General features: G+C 43.8%; 1 protein-coding gene across 1 annotated transcript in view; it reads left to right on the top strand.

The window, feature by feature from the left end:
* The window catches only part of LOC115202825 (low-density lipoprotein receptor-related protein 4-like), a 233,810-nt gene that overhangs the window by 188,653 nt on the left and 25,618 nt on the right, over positions 1-19,539 (top strand). The window contains 12 exon segments of the mRNA XM_029766876.1: positions 11,760-11,936; positions 12,160-12,285; positions 12,950-13,158; positions 13,527-13,608; positions 13,788-13,893; positions 14,166-14,367; positions 14,524-14,713; positions 15,171-15,302; positions 16,081-16,221; positions 18,446-18,532; positions 18,862-19,033; positions 19,333-19,495. Of these exon segments, the coding sequence (XP_029622736.1) occupies positions 11,760-11,936; positions 12,160-12,285; positions 12,950-13,158; positions 13,527-13,608; positions 13,788-13,893; positions 14,166-14,367; positions 14,524-14,713; positions 15,171-15,302; positions 16,081-16,221; positions 18,446-18,532; positions 18,862-19,033; positions 19,333-19,495 (1,787 nt within the window).

Below are 19,539 nucleotides of genomic sequence, written 5' to 3'. Positions count from 1 at the left end.
GACACAATGGGGTTGTCAACCGTGATGGCGAGATCATGGAACGGGCAGTCCTTCCCCGGGAGGAAGAGCAGCTCCGTCTTGCCGAGGTTCAGCTTGAGGTGGTGATCCGTCATCCACACTGATATGTCTGCCAGACATGCAGAGATGCGATTCGCCACCTGGTTATCAGAAGGGGGAAAGGAGAAGATGAATTGTGTGTCGTCTGCGTAGCAATGATAGGAGAGACCATGTGAGGATATGACAGAGCCAAGTGACTTGGTGTATAGCGAGAATAGGAGAGGGCCTAGAACTGAGCCCTCGGGGACACCAGTGGTGAGAGCACGTGGTGCGGAGACGGATTCTCGCCACGCCACCTGGTAGGAGCGACCTGTCAGGTAGGACGCAATCCAAGAGTCAGCCCCGCCGGAGATGCCCAACTCGGAGAGGGTGGAGAGGAGGATCTGATGGTTCACAGTATCAAAGGCAGCAGATAGGTCTAGGAGGATGAGAGCAGAGGAGAGAGAGTTAGCTTTAGCAGTGCGGAGAGCCTCCGTGACACAGAGAAGAGCGGTCTCAGTTGAATGGCCAGTCTTGAAACCTGACTGATTTGGATCAAGAAGGTCATTCTGAGAGAGATAGCAAGAGAGCTGGCTAAGGACGGCACGCTCAAGAGTTTTGGAGAGAAAAGAAAGAAGGGATACTGGTCTGTAGTTGTTGACATCGGAGGGATCGAGTGTAGGTTTTTTCAGAAGGGTGCAACTCTCGCTCTCTTGAAGACAGAAGGGACGTAGCCAGCGGTCGAGGATGAGTTGATGAGCGAGGTGAGATAGGGGAGAAGGTCTCCGGAAATGGTCTGGAGAAGAGAGGAGGGGATAGGATCAAGCGGGCAGGTTGTTGGGCGGCCGGCCATCACAAGTCGCAAGATTAAATCTGGAGAGAGAGGGGAGAAAGAGGTCAAAGCATAGGGTAGGGCAACGTGAGCAGGACCAGTGGTGTCGTTTGACTTAACAAACGAGGATCGAATGTCGTCAACCTTTTTTTCAAAATAGTTGACGAAGTCATCCGCAGAGAGGGGGGGGAGGATTCAGGATGGAGGAGAAGGTGGCAAAGAGCTTCCTAGGGTTAGAGGCAGATGCTTGGAATTTAGAGTGGTAGAAAGTGGCTTTAGCAGCAGAAACAGAGGAAGAAAATATAGAGAGGAGGGAGTGAAAATATGCCAGGTCCGCAGGGAGGCTAGTTTTCCTCCATTTCCGCTCGGCTGCCCGGAGCCCTGTTCTGTGAGCTCGCAAGGAGTCATCAAGCCACGGAGCAGGAGGGGAGGACCGAGCCGGCCGGGAGGATAGGGGACATAGAGAGATTTATATGTAGAGATTTATATGTATTGCATAGTTTCACAGTGTAAATAAAATGTGGAACGACACACACGCTGCACTTTGGTCCGCTCCTCCTTTCGACAACCGTGACAGGACTATCATTTGTTTTTCAACAGGACAGTGAACCAACACACCTCCAGGCTATGTAAGGGCTATTTGACCAAGAAGGAGAATGTTGGAGTGCTGCATCAGATGACCTGGCCTCCACAATCACCCGACCTCAACCCAATTGAGATGGTTTGGGATGAGTTGGACTGCAGAGTGAAGGAAAAGCAGCCATATGCTGCTTTTCATTAATTAGAAGAATCTCAAATATATTTAGATTTGTCTACAATGTAGAAAATAGTACAAATAAAGGAAAACCCTTGAATGAGTAGGTGTGTCCAAACTTTTGACTGGTATTGTATATCTTCACCAAATCAATGCAAACTGGTTTTGTTCCTAAAGATTAGAAAATTGCCAAAGTTATCCCCCTTTATAACTCTGGGGATCTCAGATCTTTTACAAATTATCGGCCAATATCTATCTATACTACCATGTTTTTCTAAAATCCTAGAAAAATGTGTGTATAAGCGAATGTTGAATCATTTAAATCAACATTGTATTCTATATGAGCACCAATATGGTTTTCGTAAGAACTACTCCACAGATATGTCTCTTTTGCAACTTGTGGATAAAATCTTTACAGCCCTGAACAACAATGATTACGCTCTCGGCATTTTTTTTTATTTATCCAAAGCGCTTGACACGGTTGATGATTAAATATTACTTCTAAATTGCATTATTACTGTTTTCATGATTATACATATAATTGGCTATATAGTTATGATTATGTAGGAGAACAATTTGTTTATGCTAAGGGATGTTCATCTACCAGGGCCAAGACATCCTGTGGCATGCCACATGGTTCGATAATTAGACCTTTGTTATTCTTAATCTATATCAATGACATTGCTGCTGTGTCTTCTACTGTACTTCCCATTCTCCTTGCTGATGATAACAATTTGATTTTATCACACAATAATTTTGACACTAATTAATGAAGCCATATTTTCTGAATGGTTCCAGATAAACAAATGATCTTTAAATGTAAAAACAAAAAATCTAACCTCATTGTATTAACGAGTAAGAATAATAAATATTGTAAAAAAAAAAATGTTTTTAAATCACATCCACTAAATTCCTCTGAGTTCTAATTGTTGAAAAGTTAGCCTGGAAAGATCATATTTAATTTGTCCGATGCAAAGTGATGAAATCTGTTGGTATCATCAGAAAGATTAGTGGTTTGGTTCATCAGCCTTGCTTCCTAACTCTATACAATGGCTTAATTTACCCATATCTCATTTACTGTAATATTGTCTGGACCAGTACATATGCCTCCTACCCAATGTTCCCTCAAATTTGTTTCAGCACTGAGCAAATTTCAGGTCTGCTGAGCGCAAACTTGAAAGTTGTGAACATTTTGTGTAACTTCCTGCGCACGTTTACTGTGAACACTGAGGTTGTACCTGCTTTAAGTTACCGTTTTTACAGTGGCCAAGTAGGCTACTGTGGCTTTTTGATCATAATGTAGGACAACTAGAATGGCCTACCATAAAAAAAACTATGGAGAAAAACGCATCCCATGACATTTTAACATGGAAATAGCTGTTCTATCATTCAGCCTACAGTAGCAGCCAATGTGTGGTATTCAATGCCTACATTCCATGAGACTTTTGAAAAAAGAAAACATGCAGGGCTTGACATTAACCTGTTTATCCACTTGTCCTTCAGACAAGAAGGTGACTGAAAAGACAAGAAGGTGACTAAAAGAAAACATTCAATTCAATTGCTCAAGCAAGATGATACCAATAGCTACTTATTGAGTCACTAATCTACTTGCTGCTATTGTAGGAGCTGATGTTTTTCAAACTATAGATGAGGAGAACTAGAGCTCCTCTGTCATACCATGTGGAATTAATAAATGCCATATTTCCATTAAATTGCAAAAAAAAAACAGTGTGTGTGTGAAAGACAGTGGGAGATATGACATTATGACAAGTGCAGATCAGTGTTCTGTGGATCATCACCACTCCCGACACACTTCACCCACCACCCCCGCCGGCCTGCTGATTGGGCCATGCGTTGCCAGCTCACCCAATCTGGAAATCAAAGCTGCGCTGCCCTCTGTTTATGGGGAGAGCGGGAGCCGTGAGCTACATCCCAAATGGCACCATATTCCCTATATAGGGCACCCTAATTCCCCCATAGGGCGCTGGTCAAAAGTAGTGGACTATGTAGGGAATAGGGTGCGATTTGGGACACAGCCATGGGCTTCGCCACAGCCACAATTCCACTCGGTATTCCAATCAAACAGTCTTGAAAGCGGTGCAGAACACCAGTCGGTCGTAACAAAGGGAGACAGGAGTAGAGGTTCTCCTCAGTCTCCATCTAAAACAGAGGCAATAGATAGGTATGTTTGCTTGTTGTCACAACCTGGTCCTGTCTGGCTTAGTTTGCAACGCCAAGGACTGTTAGTTCGATTCTCGTGGCGTCACCCATACAAAAAGATGTATGCAGGCATGACTGTAAGTTGCTTTGGTTAAAAGCATCTGTTAAATGGCATATAAACTCACTGGTCAGTTTATTAGGTACAGTGAGTCAGTGTGGCCGTGGCTTGTTCTATAAAGCAGACGGGCATCGAGGCTAGGGCTGACCCCATTTAGTCGACTGGTTAATTGTTTTGTCGATAGGCTGTTTGTCGACCAAGATTTTTTTGTCAAGCAGTAGCAAATAAATATATATATATATATACTGCTCAAAAAAATAAAGGAAACACTTAAACAACACTAATGTAACTCCAAGTCAATCACACTTCTGTGAAATCAAACTGTCCACTTAGGAAGCAACACTGATTGACAATAAATTTCACATGCTGTTGTGCAAATGGAATAGACAACACGTGGAAATTATAGGCAATTAGCAAGACACCCCCAATAACCTCTCTGGCGCATGTGGGACGAACTCTTCCCACCTACGTAACAGCCACTGAAATCCAGTGGCACGATTTTTGAATCGTTAGAAATACTATTACTTCAATTTCTCAAACATATGACTATTTTACAGCTATTTAAAGACAAGAATCTCGTTAATCTAACCCCACTGTCCGATTTCAAAAAGGCTTTACAACGAAAGCAAAACATTAGATTATGTCAGCAGAGTGCCCAGCCAGAAATAATCAGACACCCATTTTTCAAGCTAGCATATCATGTCACATAAACCCAAACCACAGCTAAATGCAGCACTAACCTTTTATGATCTTCATCAGATGACACACCTAGGACATTGTGTTATACAATACATGCATGTCTGTTCAATCAAGTTCATATTTATATCAAAAAACAGCTTTTTACATTAGCATGTGACGTTCAGAAAAAGCATAACCCCCGCAAACTTCCGGGGAATTTACTAACAGTTTGCTAAATTACTCACGATAAACGTTCACAAAAAGCATAACAATTATTTTAAGAATTATAGATACATTACTCCTTTATGCACTCGATATGTCCGATTTTAAAATAGCTTTTCGGATGAAGCACATTTTGCAATAATCTAAGTACATAGCCCGGCATCACAGGGCTAGCTATTTAGACACCCACCCAGGTCAGCCTCCACCAAAATCACATTTCCTATAAGAAAATTGTTCTTACCTTGCTTGTTCTTCGTCAGAATACACTGCCAGGACTTCTACTTCAATAACAAATGTTGGTTTGGTCCCAAATAATCCATCGTTATATCCAAACAGCGACGTTTTGTTCGTGAGTTCTAGACACTATCAGAATGCAACATCACGGTCTTGCTCATGGCGCATTGGCGTGACAAAAAATGTCTAAATATTCCATTACCGTACTTCGAAGCATGTCAACCGCTGTTTAAAACCAATTTTTATGCCATTTATCTCGTAGAAAAGTGATAATATTCCGACCCGGGAATATGCATTGAGCCTAAACAGCCGAATAAAATTACTCCTCAGGAGCGAATCGTGCACGCGCCTCATTCAAAGGTCCTCTGAGCCGCCACTTGCCAAAGGCGATAATGTGTTTCAGCCTGAGGCTGCCTCGTCAACCTTCAGGTATTTCCCGGGTTCTGAGAGCCTATCGGAGCCCTGGGAATTGTCACGTTACAGCTAAGATCCTTACTTTTCAATAAACAGATGCAAGACGCACGACTCCTTGTCAGACAGGGTACTTCCTGCTTGAAACCTTGTCAGGTTTTTGCCTGCCATAGGAGTTCTGTTATACTCACAGACACCATTCAAACAGTTTTAGAAACTTCAGAGTGTTTTCTATCCAAACCTGAACAATAATATGCATATTCTAGCTTCGGAGTTGGTGTAGGAGGCAGTTAAAAATGGGCACATATTTTTTCAAAAATTCTCAATACTGCCCCCTATCCCAAACAGGATAAAGGAGTGGTTCTGCAGGTGCTGACCACAGACCACTTCTCAGTTCCTATGCTTCCTGGCTGATGTTTTGGTCACTTTTGAATGCTGGCAGTGCTTTCACTCTAGTGGTAGCATGAGACGGAGTCTACAACCCACACAAGTGGCTCAGGTAGTGCAGCTCATCCAGGATGGCACATCAATGCGAGCTGTGGCAAGAAGGTTTGCTGTGTCTGTCAGCGTAGTGTCCAGAGCATGGAGGCGCTACCAGGAGACAGGCCAGTACATCAGGAGACGTGGAGGAGGCCGTAGGAGGGCAACAACCCAGCAGCAGGACCGCTACCTCCGCCTTTGTGCAAGGAGGAGCAGGAGGAGCACTGCCAGAGCCCTGCAAAATGACCTCCAGCAGGCCACAAATGTGCATGTGTCTGCTCAAACGGTCAGAAACAGACTCCATGAGGGTGGTATGAGGGCCCGACGTCCACAGGTGGGGGTTGTGCTTACAGCCCAACACCATGCAGGACGTTTGGCATTTGCCAGAGAACACCAAGATTGGCAAATTCGCCACAGCGCCCTGTGCTCTTCACAGATGAAAGCAGGTTCACACTGAGCACATGTGACAGATGTGACAGAGTCTGGAGACGCCATGGATTACGTTCTGCTGCCTGCAACATCCTCCAGCATGACCAGTTTGGTGGTGGGTCAGTCATGGTGTGGGGTGGCATTTCTTTGGGGGGCCGCACAGCCCTCCATGTGCTCGCCAGAGGTAGCCTGAATGCCATTAGGTACTGAGATGAGATCCTCAGACCCCTTGTGAGACCATATGCTGGTGCGGTTGGCCCTGGGTTCCTCCTAATGCAAGACAATGCTAGACCTCATGTGGCTGGAGTGTGTCAGCAGTTCCTGCAAGAGGAAGGCATTGATAATATGGACTGGCCCGCCCATTCCCCAGACCTGAATCCAATTGAGCACATCTGGGACATCATGTCTCGCTCCATCCACCAACGCCACGTTGCACCACAGACTGTCCAGGAGTTGGCGGATGCTTTTGTCCAGGTCTGGGAGGAGATCCCTCAGGAGACCATCCGCCACCTCATCAGGAGCATGCCCAGGCGTTGTAGGGAGGTTATGCAAGCACGTGGAGGCCACACACACTACTGAGCCTCATTTTGACTTGTTTTAAGGACATTACATCAAACTTGGATCAGCCTGTAGTGTGGTTTTCCACTTTAATTTTGTGTGACTCCATATCCAGACCTCCATGGGTTGATAAATTGGATTTCCATTGATTATTTTTGTGTGATTTTGTTGTCAGCACATTCAACTATGTAAAGAAAAAAGTATTTAATAAGATTATTTCATTCATTCAGATCTAGGATGTGTTATTTTAGTGTTCCCTTTATTTTTTTGAGCAGTGTATATTTGTTATAGCACACAAGACACCTGTCTGATTTATGCATGTCACAGTGGGCTAATCCATGATTGCACACCAGTATCACCAGTAGTACATTTACCGTTAATTCCTATCATTTCTAATCTACAAAGTTTGTTTGCTTAACAGAAATTACCTTAATGCATTCAATATATTATTATTACAGTCTTTTACCATTCTCATTGTCGGAGTGGACACGTTGTTTGCGGACTGCACAACCTAGGCTACACTTGTGAGGAACAAATTTTGGTTTATTTAATTTCAGAGTTGTCAATTTATCATTTTATTTGTAAGGCTCCAGTCAATGTTGAGTAAGGACGCACACCTGATTATGCATAGACATAGGCCTAGGCTACCTGTCCTGTGCACAAATGTAGGCCTGTAAATGTTCCCATTTCGGGATCTGATAGTATTTCTGATTGTCTTAACTCACCACCGCTGTGGAGCTTTTCAAAGTAAATTTCTTTCACCTCAAACAGCAAGTAAACAAAGTCTGTTTTTACATCAATTCAGAATTACAATTGTTCCTCAATGTAGCCTATTTGAAAAATCTTTCCAGCTCTCTTTCAATAACCTCTCTACTCGGTGTGAAAGGGGAAAAAATGTCCTGCTCTGATCCGGTGGAAACTTCATGAAATAGGCTTACTACAAAGCTCATCACTAAGCTAAGGACCCTGGGACTAAACACCTCCCTCTGCTACTGGATCCTGGACTTCCTGACAGGCCGCCCCAGGTGGTAAGGGTAGGCAACAACACATCTGCCACGCTGATCCTCAATCCTGGGGCCCCTCAGGGGTGCGTGCTTAGTCCCCTCCTGTCCTCCCTGTTCGCCCACGACTGCGTGGCCAAGCATGATTCCAACAGCTTCATGAAGTTTGCTGACGACACAACAGTGGTAGGCCTGATCACTGACAACTCTGAGACAGCCTATAGGGAGGAGGTCAGAGACCTGGCAGTGTGGTGCCAAGACAACAACTTCTCACTCAATGTGAACAAGACAAAGGAGCTGATCATGGACTATAGGAAAAGGAGGGCCATTCACGCATCGACGGCGCTGAGGTGGAGGGGGTAGAGAGTTTCAAGTTCCTTGGTGTCCAAATCACCAACAAACTATCATGCTCCAAACACACCAAGACAGTTGTAAAGAGGGCACAACAACACCTTTTCCGCCTGAGGAGACTGAAAAGATTTGTCATGGGTCCCCAGATCCTCAAGATCCTCCAAAAGATCTACAGCTGCACCATCGAGAGGATCATGACCGGTTGCATCACTGCCTGGTATGCAACTACTCGGCATCTGACCGTAAGGAGCTACAGAGGGTAGTGCGTACGGCCCAGTACATCACTGGAGCCAAGCTTCTTGACATCCAGGACCTATATACTAGACGGTGTCAGAGGAAAGCCCCAAAAATTGTCAAAGACTCCAGTCACCCAAGTCATAGACTGTTCTCTCTGCTACCACGTGGCAAGCGGTACTGGAGTGCCAAGTCTAGGACCAAAAAGCTCCTTAACAGCTTCTACCCCCAAGCCATAAGACTGCTGAACAGTTAATCAAATGGCCACCCGGACTATTTACACAGCTGCTTGCTGTTTTTTATCTATGCATAGTCACTTTACAAATGACCTTGAGTAACCTGTACCCCCGCACATTGACTCGGTAAGGTCTACACCTGTTGTATTCAGCGCATGTGACTAATACAATTTGATTTCATTACTTCTTATCCCTTGTGCAAATAGCCTACAGCTGTGGCTTACTGGCATGGGAAACTCTGAGGGCCCAGAATATTTTATACAATGTTGCAAGTTTTCTAGTGCAAGCTTCAGGCTGGACCAATTTGATAGTTGATACTATGTTTCAAGTTCCTTTCACACAGGCCATGCTTAGCCAATATAGGATTTATAGGATATTTATTTTTTACAGGATGTTTTCTACCTGCAGGCTGCAATGTTTTTATTTGTTGGCTTTATGTTGGATATTTTCACATAGTTGGCAATGGCAATAGAAGTTACTTTTAGAATTTAGATTAAACACATGATAATGATTTTGAGATACGAAGACTTTGTTATAAATTAAATTAAACTGTTCCGTGCATATGAAAATCATAACTGGCACGCAGATCGGTAGAAATGGTAAGATAAATTGGCACTCCAAATGGAAAAGGTTACCGACCCCTGCTGTAGCCTATTACCGGCAACTTAATGGCAGAATCTGCAAAGGCCAGCAGTGGCTGGAGGAGGTGGGTCAAGAACAGTTTTCTTCTGATTAGGCTATCTTGATCTCTGGCTCTCTCTTGAGCCTTTTGTCTGTCTTAATTATTTAACCACGTTAGAATGGGCAAAAGTGTGACCTAAGCAACTTTGAGCATGGTATTATCGGCTGTGCAAGGCGCGCTGGATCCAGTTTCTCCGCCCCTAAAAAACATCTGTCAAACAGCTTGTTGATGAGAGAGGTCGAAGGAGCTAATCGTGCAAGCTAACAGGTGGGCCACAAACTGACAAATAACGGTGCAGTACAACAGTGGTGTGCAGAAGGGCATCACGGAACACACAACTCGTCGATCCTTGTCATGGATGGGCTATTGCAGAGGACAACCACACCTGGTTCCACTCCTATCAGCTAAAAACAAGAAGAAGTGGTTCCAGTGGAGGGGAGATGAATAGATGGAAGGGCTTTTAGGAGAGGAAAAGGAGGGTTACCCACTGCCCTGGGTGTTTGATTAGAGGAGGAGGGGTGCATGAGTGGTGATAGGGGGAGGAGGACAGGGGTGTAGAGGGTACCCATCCAGCCCTGTGTGAGCAGCCCTTATTGATGTGTGCTCTCGGGATAAAAACCTGTAATTGGCCCTGTACCTCCACTAGGCCCTCTGTTTGCTCAGACAACAGGCAGAACAAATGGTGTGTGTGTGTGTGTGTGTGTATGTGTGTGTGTTTGTGTGTGTGTGTGTGTTCGTGAGTGTGTGCACGCATGCCTTCGTGTGTGTGTGGGTGTGCGCATCTGTGTGTGTGTGGTCATTTGAGAAACATTTGGAGGCATGCCAATCCTTTGTCATGGTATCTGGTGAGTGATGTGGGTGAGACCCTTATCCTCTGAGCACACCTGTGCACCTTCAGGGACAGTAAAGGAGACAATAGGAGAGGGGGTATAGCAAGGGATGTCGTGGGGACAGGGAGGGATGGAAATGTGGGCTTTTTTGGAGAGCGACAGGGGGTGGTGAAAAGGAGGTAGGGGAGAGACAGAGAAGGACACAATAGAGCGAGTGAGGGAGGTGAGGAGAAGAGCGGGGACAGAGAGAGGAGAGGTTACATATGGGTGGAGGGTAGACCGCCATGTAAGGTTCCCCGTTGCCTTACAGCTGCTGGCCCAGCTGTCCCTTAGACCAGAGACAGAAAAGAGAGAGTAGGCCCACATACCACCAGTGTTCCTGCTAGATGCCCTTGAAAGAGAGAGGAGAGGGACCTAGTTAGTTTTTTTCTGAGGGGTATGATACTTTAATGATGTATCTGAGTATTCATTTACAATAAGAGTTAGGTAATATCTTGGAGAAAGAGAAAATGATTGTATCAGTACTCTGTCTCTCTCTCTCTCACACACACACACACACACACACCCTGGTATAAAATGCCAGACTTGCGTAAGACCTTTTTGACAGCAAGCTCACCACAAACTGTGCACCACCAACAGAAATAAACGAGGGGAAAAACTATGTTTTTCCATCCATCAGTTGAGCGTATTCAGCACTCTCTGTGGTTCTTTGTGCTTCGTCTAAATGGAGGGACGATGGTATGGAAGTGTTCCATACATGCTCTCCACCAAAGACTGTGGTCTTATTTAAATGACCAAATCATTGTTCCCTTCCTTTCTTTGATCAATCCCTCCCTCCTTGCTTCAAGTAGTCAAACAGGGACTTCTTTACAGAAGAAATCTATAGAGCTAGCACTTAACTGCCAAATCTTATGTCATTAGCGAGTGGCTAATAAGAAAGGCTAACTCCAACCAGCTCTGATTAAGCCTGAATACAATAAGGGACACAGGCTAACTCCAACCAGCTCTGATTAAGCCTGAACACAATAAGGGACAGCGTGACATCTGCCAGAACCACTGCTCTGTTCGGGGGAACTTTTTCAATGGAGGGGGGTTGCCTTTTGTGTTATTAAATTGAAAAGACAACAACCTTAACTCATCCTCATTTGATGGTGTGAGGAATCAGATCTTGTCCAACTTTGTGCTATTTTGCTTTGAAGATAATTGTTCCTTTACTCCAGATTGGTTTTATTTGGTGTTTTGTCTTAGTTTGCGGAGGAACTGTTTAGTAATTTGTGTGTGGCTGTGTGTTGTTTTAGTTGCAGCTCCAATGGGTGCTTATTGTTTGAAATCATGTAACCCCCCCCTTCTATACCACCTGGACTAATTCCTTTAAAGGGTCAATGAGAAGGTTCCAATGTTGTTCTTGTGTTTCAGAAATAAAGACAACATACGTTTCTTTCTATACATATATTTGTCTCGCTATCTCTCTCTCTCTGTCTTTCTCTCTCTGTCTTACTCTCTCTCCATCCAGGCTTGCCCCATCCATTTGCCATAACAGTATTTGAGGATAGCCTATACTGGACAGACTGGCACACCAAGAGCATCAACAGTGCCAACAAGTTCACGGGCAAGAACCAGGAGATCATCAGAAACAAGCTGCACTTCCCCATGGATATACACACACTGCACCCGCAGAGACAGCCCGCAGGTCAGTCACACACACACGCACACACAATCTAAAACATACACATGCTCTGTCATGCACACACAAACGCACACGCACTCTCACACACACACACACACACACAACATACACACGCACACACACACACCACCTACAGATGAACTCTGTTAGTCAGTAACACACTTGCACACTCACTCAGTCACTCACTCACTCAGTGCTTCTAACCTCTCCCCCCTCTCTTCTCCAGGTGGGCGTAACCGATGTGGGACCAACAACGGGGGCTGCAGCCACCTCTGTCTCCCTGGCAACAAGACCTATACCTGCGACTGCCCCACGGGCTTCAAGAAAGTGGACCAGCATAACTGTGCCCTGAGTGAGTATACTTACTGGCCTACAAGAACACACTTTAGGTAGAATACTTGAATATTTGTTGATCTTTTTATGTGATGATTTAGAGTTGTAAATCTTTTTGTGTTAATTTAGTCATTACTTTGCTAAGTACATTTTCAGTCCAGTTAGCTGATGTTAAAGGTCAACCACTTTAAACCTCTTTTTCATTATCTTCAGCACAATACCAGTGTCTACATATGTGAAAACGGCATATTTATGCGTTTTATATATATTTTTAAATACAGTGATTTTTAAAACACTATGAGATTTGCGGTGACGTGGAGAGCAAGAAAATACCCTTCCTCTGGCTAGAAACTCGTTCCAGGTTTTGAAAATCACGTTTTTCTTACTTTTAATCCTACCCTGTGAAGTCACAGAGAAGCATTTTTAGCACCTTTCTTCTTGTCTTGCTTCTTATCCAGCTGTTTTCACATATGTAGACACTGGTTTGGTGCTGGAGATAATGAATGTGAGGTTGAAAGGTGGCTGAATTGCCCTCACTAGAAAGCCAAATACATTGCTTAATTCTAAGGGGTACGCTAGTGTGGACAATTCGAACAGAGCCTTGGTGTATGTTGTTGTGTGTGTTGTGATGACCCCGTTGTTAAACCTAGAGCACTGACAGAAGACCTTTGGTCTTTGATCAGGTCTTGACAAGTTCCTGCTTTTTGCCCGAAGGACGGACATCCGACGAATCAGCTTCGACACCGAGGACATGTCGGATGACGTCATACCGCTGGCCAACGTACGCAACGCCGTGGCACTGGACTGGCACGCCGAGGAGGGCTTCATCTACTGGACTGACGTCACCACCGACTCCATCAACCGGGCCCAGTGGGACGGCTCAAGGCAGGAGGTCAGTTCTGCCCCATATTATTTTCTTTCTAAGTTAGTCATTTAGCAGATGCTCCTATCCAGAGCCACTTACTTTAATTGAATGCACCTTCCATTGTACAGTAAGTGAGACAGCCACCCATCAAGATCATCACAAGTAAAATAGCTAGTAATAGAGAAAACAGTTTAGTGTTATAGTGGTGGATGTTTTGTCTAATCCATGATAAGATACAATTGTTTGGGGGAATAATTTTAGCTGATGAGGTCAGAGTATTGAGAAACGTCCCTTGCACTTTACTTTTAACAAAATGTTTGACTTTGTTGCTATGGGGGAGTATTTCATTGAAGTTACTGTACTGTATTGAAATGAGTTGTTATTGTATGTGTCAGGTGGTGGTGGACACCAGTCTGGAAAGTCCAGCCGGTCTGGCTATTGACTGGGTGACCAACAAACTCTACTGGACCGATGCAGGTAAGGAACGGTGTTCTAGATTTAAATTACTATTGGGTAGTTGTACCACTGTGTATCATGTCAGCTATAGACTACCAGGAAGTCTTTATTGACTAGTCTTTATTGAGTAATTTGTTGTACAAACAATAATTAATTGTGTGTGTGTGTGTGTGTGTGTGTGTGTGTGTGTGTGTGATCAGGTACAGATCGTATCGAGGTATCTAATGCAGACGGGAGCATGCGTACCGTCCTGATCTGGGAGAATCTGGACCGACCCAGGGACATTGTGGTTGACCCAATTGGAGGGTGAGTCAGAGGTCAAGGGTTAATATCAGGCGTCAGATGTCCAATGACACCACTGACAATAGTTTACAGAGTAGCATGTAAACATGCAGTCCAATAAGTAGGTAAAATACTACTGAAGGAAATATCAGGTAGAGTCCTCCGAAAAAGTTAGCGCTGCATGGATTTTGTTGTTTACCACAGACACCTAATCTGAACATACAGTATACAGATTACTTTTGCATACCACAATCATGTACAGTTTACTGATGCATGATTTTCCCTGAGTACCATAGATACATGTACTGGACAGACTGGGGTGTGAGTCCTAAGATAGAGCAGGCAGGGATGGACGCATCCAGCCGTATTGTCATCATCTCTTCCAACCTGACGTGGCCTAACGGACTGGCAATTGACTACCAAACACAGCGCCTGTACTGGGCCGACGCAGGGATGAAGACCATCGAGTTTGGCAACTTTGACGGCTCAGACAGACAGGTGAGATGGTCTTGAAGGGATAGTCTTTAAAAGTTGTAGCCCATTTTTCAACATATTTTTATTTGTTGGATGGGTATTTAATCAAGTGAGACTTTTTACTCAGAATACTGGCTAATATTTTTATTCCCTGTCCCTCTCCCCTCCATTGGTGTCCAGGTGTTAATTGGCAGTCAGTTGCCCCACCCCTTTGGGCTGACTCTGCATGAGGAGAAGCTCTATTGGACAGACTGGCAGTCCAAGAGCATCCAGAGTGCCAACAAAATGACTGGCCTGGGACGACAGACACTCGCCGAGAACCTGGAGAACCTCATGGATATTCACATGTTCCATCGCTACCGCACCACCGGTGTGTGTGTGTGTGTGTGTGTGTGTGTGTGTGTGTGTGTGTGTGTGTGTGTGTGTAAATGCGTGGGTGCGTGTTAGTGCGTGCCCTGTTGGCCCTCTGAGTATTTTGTGACAAGATACTAGACCGCAACACCAGGTCCAGTGACCCTCCCTGTCACTAGGGGGATTAGGGGCCAGGTAAACTGATCCTATATATGGGGTTCAGAGGACAAAAAGCACCTGGGGCTCATACCAGGCTGAAGCAGCACTGATCAGAGTAGGGATGTCAAATGTTCAGCCTGCTGCACATATCCCATGGAGGCTCTAGTCTAGAGCGCCTGGTTAAATTGTGTTTGAGATCATTTTTAAACTGTTAAATGAGTGAGAAATATATGTCATTGTTGCAATAGTTTGTGAGTGGGCAACATATACCACATTTTATATTGCGCTCTCTCCCACCTCTGTCCCTCACTCTCTAGTGCGGACCCCCTGTGCGGTGAATAATGGGGGCTGCAGTCACCTGTGTCTGTTGGCCCCACCCCCTAAAGGCTCCAGCTGTGCCTGTCCTACTGGCATCAACCTTCAGCTGGATGGAAAGACCTGCGCACACGGTAACATAGCAACAATATCGTATTATTATACTACCAGCACCCATTGTACAACAACCCATGGTACATTGGATGTTTTGGTGCCTCGGGAAATTTAGACACCCGCTTGAGGACCTTATTACTGATGAATGACCTTGTTGTGTTTCTGCTTGCATTTTGTATTTTCTGAAATTCAGAGCTCTTCTGTAAAAGAGACCTTGGTAAAATAAAGGTTAAAAAAACAACAATATACCATATATCTCATCACCTTAACACAATTAACTACAGAGATATTGATGTGTGTAAATAAACTACGTCTTCTAAGATACTACAAGTAGATTGATAACAATGGTTCATTGATATAACAAAATATTGTCTCATCGTTGATTTAAAGGAGAGAGAAAAAAAGCATAGTTTAGTATTTTGTTCATTAGCATGCTGTTGATATGGTCCCAACAACTGTGCATGTCAGCAGTAAAGTTTTCAAGATGGAGCACTTTCAGTAAAAATCTGATAGTGGGATGATAATGTGTTTTGCATTATCATCACACTCTTTGCTTTGTACTATATGTGCTCTATCTTGAAAACGTTACTGCTGACATCTATTTATTTACTACCTTCACCGTCAAGGCCAAAGCTGTGATACAGTATTTGCAGCCCATTGATTCTTAAAGAATATCACTTACCAATGCCTCATAAACTTAGTTCAACTGTTTAACCTCATCATAATCCTAAATATAAGGTGGTTTTATGCCATGTCCTGTACTCTCCATACTGATAGTGTTGTGTCTCTTGGTTGTAGGGATGAGTAGTTTCCTGATCTTTGCACGGCGTACCGATATCAGGATGGTCTCTCTGGACATCCCCTACTTTTCTGATGTGGTGCTGGCTGTCAACGGATCCATGAAAAACACCATCGCCATCGGGGTAGACCCCAAAGAGGGTATGTGTGTGCATCTGTGCGTGTGTTTCAGCTTTTCTGTGATCACAGTGTGGTATGAACAGGAAAATGAGAAAGGTCTGCACTTACACTACTGTTCAAAAGTTGGGGTCACTTAGAAATGTTCTTGTTTTTGAAGGAAAAGCACATTTTTTTGTCCATTAAAATAACATCCAATTGATCAGAAATATAGTGTAGACATTTTTAATGTTGTAAATGGCTATTGTAGCTGGAAACGGCAGATTTTTTTATGGAATATCTACATAGGCGTACAGAGGCCAACTATCACCTATAACCATCACTTCTGTGTTCCAATGGCACTTTGTGTTAGCTAATCCAAGTTTATCATTTTAAAAGGCTAATTGATCATTAGAAAACCCTTTTGCAATTACGTTAGCACAGTTTTTCCAGCAGCAGACTATGATCAATAATGTCAAAAGCTGTACTGAAGTCTAACAAGACAGCCCCCACAATAATTGTATCATTAATTTCTCTCAGCCAATCATCAGTAATTTATGTAAGTGCTTGTTGAGCGTCCTTCCCTATAAGCATGCTGAAATTCTGTTGTCAATTTGTTTACTGTAAATTTTTCCAGAAGTTTACTAAGGGTTGGTAACAGGCTGATTGGTCGGCTATTTGAGCCAGTAAAGGGGGCTTTACTATTCTTGGGTAGTGAAATGACTTTAGCTTCCCTCCTGGCCTGAGGGAACACACTTTCTAGTAGGCTTAAATTGAAGATGTGGCAAATAAGAGTGGCACTGTTGTCTGCTATTATCCTCAGTAATTTTCCATCCAGATTGTCAGACCCCGGTGGCTTGTCATTGTTGATAGACAACAATAATTTTTTCACTTCTTCCACACTGACTTTACTGAATTCAAAAGTACAATTCTTATCTTTCATAATTTGGTCCGATATACTTGGATGTCTAGTGTCAGCGTTTGTTGCTGGTGTGTCATCCCTAAGTTTGCTTATCTTGCCAATGAAAAAGTCATGAAAGTAGTTTACAATATTAGTGGGCTTTGTGATGAATGAGCCATTTGATTCAATGAATGAAGGAGCCGAGTTGGCTTTTTTTCCCAAAATGTAATTTAAGGTGCCCCAAAGCTTTTTACTATCATTCTTTAAAGAATTTATCTTTGTTTCATAGTGTAGTTTATTTTTATTTAGTTTAGTCACATGATTTCTTAATTTGCAGTACGTTTGCCAATCAGTTGGGCTGCCAGACTTAATTGCCATACCTTTTGCCTCATCCCTCTCAACCATACCATTTTTAAATTCCTCATCAATCCAAGGGGATTTAACAGTTTTTACAGTCATTTTCTTAATGGGTGTGTGCTGTGCTGTTTTTAACTACCCTGGTAGGTTAACTGACAACCTGATCCAGGTTACAGTTTGAAGTTTTTACCTGAAAAGTACGTTCATCTCTAGGAGACAGAACGAGTCTCCTTCCTGAGCGGTATGACGGCTGCGTGATCCCATGGTGTTTATACTTGCATAATATTTATAATACAGATGAACGTGGTACCTTCAGGTGTTTAGAAATTGCTCCCAAGGATGAACCAGACTTGTGGAGGTCTACAATTATTTTTCTGAGGTCTTGTCTGATTTCTTTTGATTTTCCCATGGTTTCAAGCAGAGAGGCACTGAGTTTGAAGGTAGGCCTTGAAATACGTCCACGGGTACACCTCCACAGGTACCCCTCCAATTGACTCAAATTATGTCAATTAGCCTATCAGAAGCTTCTAAAGCCATGACATCACAACATGTCAGTTCGTGCTGCAAGAGCTCTGATAGGTTGGTGGGCATCCTCTGAAAGTTGTCTTAATTACTGTGGAAGTCTGTGGAAGAGGGTGAGAACCATGAGCCTCCTAGATTTTGTATTGAAGTCAAGGTACCCAGAGAAGGACGGAATCTAGCTGGCCTCCGGCTACACCATGGTACTACCCCAGAGAGTGCTGTTGAGGCTACTGTAGACCTTCATTGCAAAACAGTGTGTTTTAATTAATTATTTGGTGACGTGAATATAGTTAGTATAGTTGTATCTATAAAGGATAACTTTTTAATGTTTTACTATTAAATATTTTTGAGGAGGAGGGTCCTTCCCTTCCTCCTTTGAGGAGCTTCCACTGATGTGCACACGCTGTTCCATTTGCACGCACTAACACTAAACAGTGACTAACAGTATGTCTTTGAAACCTTGCTGTGTGTGTCTACTGCCCCCTGCAGGTAAAGTGTACTGGTCAGACAGCACACTAAAGAAGGTGAGTAGAGCTAACATCAATGGGACGGCTCATGAGGATATCATCACTACAGGTGAGGGAAATAATCAATCAACTTTATTTCATAAAGCAAACATATCTGAATCACATTACAGATAGTACTAGGCTAGTGTCTTTTTTGTCTTTCTGCTGTATTATTGAGGAATATTCATCTATATTGCAAAACAAATGATCTGTTGCACTGAAATATTTCAACTTCTATACTTCTGCATACCCTTTGATTTTCTCCTTTCTCTCTCACTTCCTCTAATCCTTTCTCTTCTCCCTAACTTTATCTCCTTCACTCCTTTCTTCCACACTTCCTCTTTATTTTTCTTTCTTTGTTTTCCTTCTGTCTTCCTCTCTCTTTCTCTCGTTCTCCAGGTCTGATAACTACTGATGGTCTGGCGGTGGATGTGGTGGGTCGAAAGATCTACTGGACTGACACCGGAACAAACCGGATCGAGGTGGCCAACCTGGACGGCTCCATGAGGAAGGTTCTGATCTGGCAGAACCTGGACAGCCCACGAGCGATCGCCCTTTACCACGAGATGGGGTAAGGAGTTAGAGTTTGGCTGTCAGTCAATTAAGGTTCACTGTGCACAGCAGTGTGTTTAGCTCCAGGTGCTGATTTTGCACTTGTTTTTCACTATTAATTTACTGAATAATCATATGCAGACTGTTAGTTAGTTCTTGTGAGAGAGTTAGTTCCTGTGTGTTTTATTGCAGGGCAATAAAAGTTGACCCGTCGTGAATTACAACCCAGCAATTTAGATTGGGCAATAGTTAGCCCTCCTTTGTCGGTCTTCTAACGACTTCCTGTGTGACATTCATTTCTCTCTCTCTCTCCTCCAGGTATATGTACTGGACAGACTGGGGGGAACATGCTAAGTTGGAGCGGTCAGCGATGGATGGCTTGGACCGTTTGGTTCTGATCAGTAACAACCTAGGCTGGCCTAACGGACTGGCCATCGACAGTGCCGGCTCACAAGTACTGTGGGCCGACGCTCACACAGAGGTCAGTCACCCTGTCCGAAAAGCTAAAGCTTCCGAGTGGCGCAG

The sequence above is a fragment of the Salmo trutta genome, chromosome 12, assembly GCF_901001165.1.
Source record: "Salmo trutta chromosome 12, fSalTru1.1, whole genome shotgun sequence".
NCBI lineage: Eukaryota > Metazoa > Chordata > Actinopteri > Salmoniformes > Salmonidae > Salmo > Salmo trutta.
This window is presented reverse-complemented; position numbering and strand designations above follow the sequence as displayed.